Here is a 6,021-nt window from a genome sequence, read left to right on the forward strand (position 1 = left end):
TATATATATATATATATATATATATATATATATATATATATATCTCGTAATCATATGCTAACATACTAATATACGATGTATTATGTTGTATAATCTATAATTCCGAATTTTACTTCCAAACTTAAATCACGTTATTCCCTAATACCGTGACTTGTGTCTAAATTTATCGACATTGCTACCGTCTTTATTGTAGTTGCTCCTCGTTGAAAGTACTAAAACACGCTTAAATAGTCGCAAATTTTATGGGCAGGTAAAACGACTCGCCGATGCTTCTGCGATTCTAATAACGCAGTCATTTCTCGTTTCCGATTCTAAATATTACAGTTAATGCCTGATTGGTCATAAAGGTTTAGAATCTTGTTAATCCGTTTCTGCGAACGGTATTTACAAAAAACATCATGGCACACTCAACTTCCAATCCGTTTGACGTTTTTAGTGCTTAACACTAAGGACATATAAGGACACATAAGGAAGAGAGGAGAAAAAAGAGATGAGAAGTGAAATTTCGGCAGCATTTGACAGTGATAAGTTCGATAAGTTCGCGGCACTGTGTGTCAAGAAGATTGGTCGCCAAAGTCTCCAGAAAAATTTCGCAGTCCAAAAAATGTCACTCGCGACAATGATGCAAAATCTGCGAGGATGTGTACGTGTTCTCCTATTAGAAGTATTTTCCTTCCGTGAGAACAATGCATCTAGTTCGCGAAGATTTCGATGAGGGCAGCGTAATGCATGCTAAATAATTTACTTAGCAGTAAATACCATAAAATTCCATGGCACAATTGATGTGGGCTGGGTGAAAATGACCGTGCGGCGGCAGATGATGATTTTGGATATATTGATGGGCTGTATATCAGTCCGTCGGCGGTTCGAGATACGGTATTTCGCTAGTGACGTTGAACGATTCGAAATAGTGATTCAGGAACTCGAACGTGGGCCGCTTCTCAGGGCTGGCGTCCCAGCACTGTAGCATCAGTCGATAGATGCTGTCGGGTAGCGGATGGTTCAATGGTTTCGGCATACGGTATCCTTTGTCCACTTGCTCAATCACTTCACGACCGTGCATACCTGAAAAAAAATATTATGTATGATAAAATATATATTTAAATCTTGAGTATTTAAATCTTTGGTGCCATACTGTCACTCTCGTTATAGCATTTTTTTAATTTATTGTATATGCTATAACTTTTTTATTAATAAACATAAATATATTTGTACTCAATATGGCGTTAATTTAATTAAAATGATGAAGTTAAACTTAATTCAAGAAAATTTATTAAATTTGATTCAAATTTAGTTTATTATTTACTATTTGCAAACGTTAATATGAATGTCATTTAAAACTAATCACAGAAATGGATTGATTTATATTTGACATATATATATGGAAATTGAAAATAAAATGTTATTTATCTCAAGGAATCATGGATTACCATTGCTTCTTTGATATCTAACGATGCGCAGTTACATACGTGATAAAAATGTATAGAGATGAACTGAGTATATGAATAATACGAAACAGAATGAAAAAATTTACCAGGATAAGGAACTTGTCCGTAAGTGAAGAGCTCCATCAGCAAGATTCCGTAGGACCAGACATCGCTCTTAATGCTGAACCTGCCATAAACGATAGCCTCCGGCGCAGTCCACTTGACAGGGAACCTGCTACCCTGCTTCGGACAATATTCGTCGTCCTCGATCACTCTGGCGAGACCAAAGTCGCAGATTTTCGCTTTGTTTTTTTCGCCGATCAGTACATTCCTTGCCGCGAGATCTCTGTGTATGAGCTGTTTGCTCTCGAGGTATTCCATACCGGAGGCCACTTGGGCTGCAATGTAAATCAGATCCTCGAACTGCATGTACTTGCCGTCTCCCTTTCGAAGGAAGTCCAACAGGCTGCCGTTACACATGTACTCTTGTACAATATAGATGGGCTCCTCTTTCGAGCAAACCGCATATAACGCGACCAGATGCCTGTGTCGGAATTGCTTCATTATGGCTGCCTCCTGCAGAAACGCCTCGGTCGACATAGTCCCTGGACGCAGCGTCTTTACCGCCACCTCAATTTTGTTTCGCCACTTGCCGTAATAAACCTTGCCAAAATTGCCGTTACCCAATTCCGAGATCAGCTGTATCTCGTTCCTATTGATTTCCCACTTGTCGCGCAACTCAGGTCCGAGATCCCACATGTCTGGTTGCGGTTTCGGACAGGGCTTCGAAAGCACGTGACAGAGACCCAACGCGTTTTCTGAATGATAGAAATGCCGTCAAAGATAGATTTCTCTGCATATACATATTTCTTATCTTTTTATTTTATTTTTTAAAACCAGAGATTTTTTTATTAAATTATGAAAATAAAATATATCTATGCATGATATTAACACAAAGATATTGCTTTATATAAATTCATTATTTTATATATACTATTATAACAAAATCTAAAACTTACTGCTGTATGCCATAACCAGAGCCGGTAAGCTGGAGAATGTTTGATTGGTGGCGATAAAAAAGCCGCCATTATCAAGCGGCTTAATCTTGTAATGTTTCACATGATGACCTCTTCCTTCTTCCCAATCCTTAACAGATAAGCTATAACCCCGAGGATTGTGCTCACTCGGCCTCACCAAGAATGTACCACGAGGATTCTCGTCAACTAATAGCAATTTGCCCGCCTCCTTACGCGACACATTTTCAAAGAACCAACTGCGAAGATCGTGATATTAGGTACACAATACTTTTCGAGAAAGAAATCTAAGGGAAGAATAGAAGATAAATGCTCACTCTTCGCTCTCGACCGACCGCTCGACAGCGACGAAGTTCCAAGGGATCAGGCCTTCCTGCAGAGTTGTTAAGTGCAGCACTCTCCACCAGTCCGGCTCGGAATCGTCGAGGACCTCCATTCGGTCGCCTTTCATGAAACTAACATCGGTACTTTCTCGCGCCGTGTAATTGTACAATGCCACCACGATCTTATTGGATCTTTGTGAGTGCGCTACATCGGGAAAGAAACAGTAGAGTCGTCAAATTGTTCTTTGAGCGGGAGAGAAATCGAGGAACCCGAACCGGTTAGAAGCGATTTAACTTAAAAGACTTGGTACGAACCAAGTTGACTAAAGGGCTTCTAATTATTTTACACAAAAGGCGATAATAATCGGAGGAAAATAATATCTCATTCTCATTTCCACTGAGTTTATATTTCAGTCATTTTATACTTAAAAAATCAAAACTAGAATAATTTTGAAGTCAAACACCTTCATGTGTACTATAAATTAGATCATGTGTACTATAAATCAGATGACCTTTTTTTATTCTCAAGAATCGTAAAGCTCTCTTTTTATATATTAAGAAATGATCTAATTAAAATTAAACCGGTTCGGGATAACGACAGAAACATTTAAAACAGGTCGAGACAATGACTACTAAACGCTAAGCGGTTTTATAATAAAATAAGATTGGGCTACTTGCAAAACAAGAGTCTATCTTGATCCAGACTTGGTTGTTCTACGGAAGCAAAAAAAGAGTAACTTAAAATACACACATGCAGACTTAACAGGCGGATTCGTTTTACGGGGTTGCTGATGCGGTATCTGTAGCTTACAGGGTGTCGGCCTCGGTCGGATAATATCCGCCCGAGCTTGCACGCCTCTCTGATTTGGGTCGGCGGTGTATCGGTCCAAGGAACCTCCATTGCTGTGCTTTGAGCTGAGTCCCGTGTCTGCTTTCTTATAGCCTGAATAGAGAGAAAAATCCGTCTCTCATCAAGGAAGATCAATCCGATGAGAAATATATCTTTTATCTATGCACTAAATACTACAAATTTTAAATAATAAACTCGACTTTTATTCCCCGCCGAAATTGTCATTTTCGTTGAAAAATTTATCCGTTTAGAGAAACATTATCGTGACTTTTCATTTAATTAGCAATTACCATTTTATAGCACAACTATATACTTGTGCATTATTAGAGTCAACACTTAATTAAACCTACATAAAAAGCGAGACGGATTTTTTAGTTCCTCGAAAAATTAAAGATCGGATCTATTCAATTCAATAATTACAGAGATGACAGAAAGGGAAACTTTAATTCTTTTCTTCTACTGTGGTACTTTGACGAAATCATACATATATTATTATCAATTATTACAGTGATAAAGCGATAATTACTTCTACAGTGCATGTTATCGATCATAATTTAACTCACCGATCGGTTGAGACTCTTGTCGCTTGCTGCAACACTTCCCCATGCTGGATCTCTCGTTCCTGGTCTACCTCGCGAGTCCTACGCACCCTCTACCCTGGATACATTCGTGGGACAAGCCTCCATCGTTTTGTTGAAAACTCAGCCCGGATATCCAGCGATCGAGTCGGCGACAAGGTTTGTATATCGTACAAACTCTCAAAGTTCTTTCGTTCGTCCACCCATCGCCGGATTATCGGACTCGCCGCTCCTGCAACATAAGGCAGATGAGATCTGTCATGATTCCGACCGAGGATTATTATCGCGACAATAGTCGCAGGATGCAGCGTCACGACGAAGGCCTACGAATTGCAGTCATTTGACAACGGGAAGTTGCTATGCTTCGATGAAGTCGGTGACATGATTGCAAAGTCATCGTGAGGGCAATGATTAACTACAAGTTAGCGACATCATCGCGATTATTATCATTTTTATCATTTCTTATTATCATCACTTTCCGATTATTCAGCTGATAATCAAGCTTATATCATCACGATTCTCCAAATAAAATAAGTCTCCTAAAAAACTTTTGAAATATTAGAATAGATCTATATAGTTTCTATTATATAGACATCTATATAGTTTCTTCTTTCAATATTTGAAAAATTTTCAAAATTGACAATTTTTATTTTTTGTATGGTATATATTAAATTTTGTATATAACATTTAGAGCATAACGATGCAATACATAACAACTATACTATGTATTATATTGAGATAAAGCAACTTCTCAGTTAAAATTATATAGAGCAATGAAACAACAAAAGGGACGTAAAAATTCAAATCCGCGAAAGCTCGTGGCCAATTTTACTTAAAGCGACATATTCATCGCTGCTTCTACCAAAAGAAAATATCCATACAAAAGGAGAAACCAATAACTACGACCACTGGTGCCAAGCCGGCTACTAGCACAGCCGAAGTGCCCTTCCGATTATCTCCATACCATTAAATAGAACGAATCGCCTCGCCCTCACCAACCAGCACACTCGGAGTTTTTAATTAAACAGTTGGACAAGGGAAAGGGCCACAGGATTTTCGACCAGGAAGATATAGGGTGTTCGTTGATGGACGTGTGAATATTACATTTAACGATCTGAAATCGGAAAGTATGAAAAGCTTTCTCTTTGAAAAAACGAGTCGAGATGTAAATAGTTTAGATGTAAATGTTCAAAAATTTTAAAATACAAGTATCATAGATATACCTTTTACCTTAAAAGAGCGATCTCGTCAAATATACCTTTTATTTAAAAGAGCGAACTCGACTCTATTTTTTGAGACGCTAATTAAAAAATAGTATTCCGATAAATTATGCTTTTTTAACTGTAAAGAGATAATAAACTTACGCTTTTTTTTTAATTTTATAGAAACTTTAGGACATCTTTAAAATTTGAAATAAACAATACTTAGCGTTAAGATTTTAGAATAGAATATATATAATGGAAAAAAATGTAGGGTACAATTAAATTTTAGCGTAGGGAAGAAATCGTTTCAGTTAACAGTTCAATAGGCATCAGGATCGATTAATGAACGTGCCTTTTACCGAACAACTCCGTGTGCACGGGTTTGAGAAACAATTGTCCGGAATCGATTTGGATGTGGGTCGGTCCAACCCCAGTGCCGAACGCCGCGAAAGCATGGCATACGGCTACCAGAGTCTCTCGTTCGATCGGCACAACCCGACTACGGCTATAGGACAACTCGAGTACACCATCCCTAGTCCCCCTATCCATGTTCACGTGTATGTGTCTATGCAACGGGGTAATACATGAGTAGCGAAACGGTCGATAT

The 6,021-nt window shown here is 38.3% G+C and overlaps 1 protein-coding gene across 1 annotated transcript; it reads right to left on the minus strand.

Moving 5' to 3' along the window:
• Positions 1-850: 850 nt before the first annotated feature.
• Positions 851-4,240, minus strand: LOC105619285 (tyrosine-protein kinase Src64B). The gene is made up of 6 exons (XM_012200812.1): positions 4,198-4,240; positions 3,536-3,727; positions 2,779-2,989; positions 2,447-2,700; positions 1,535-2,245; positions 851-1,065 (listed from the first exon to the last, which is right to left on the minus strand). Exons 1-6 carry the CDS (start codon positions 4,238-4,240, stop codon positions 851-853), a joined length of 1,626 nt encoding a protein of 541 aa, XP_012056202.1.
• Positions 4,241-6,021: the final 1,781 nt, after the last annotated feature.

This window comes from Atta cephalotes (genome assembly GCF_000143395.1).
Source record: "Atta cephalotes unplaced genomic scaffold scaffold00002, whole genome shotgun sequence".
In the NCBI taxonomy this organism is placed as follows: domain Eukaryota; kingdom Metazoa; phylum Arthropoda; class Insecta; order Hymenoptera; family Formicidae; genus Atta; species Atta cephalotes.

Bases quoted from the DNA above. Each gene is read 5' to 3' on its own strand.
- LOC105619285 (XM_012200812.1), bottom strand. From the start codon at position 4,240: ATGGGGAAGTGTTGCAGCAAGCGACAAGAGTCTCAACCGATCG. The intron at 3,728-4,197 runs GTGAGTTAAATT...CTCTCTATTCAG, and splicing joins ACAAGAGTCTCAACCGATCG to GCTATAAGAAAGCAGACACG. The intron at 2,701-2,778 runs GTGAGCATTTAT...CGATCTTCGCAG, and splicing joins CGGTCGGTCGAGAGCGAAGA to TTGGTTCTTTGAAAATGTGT.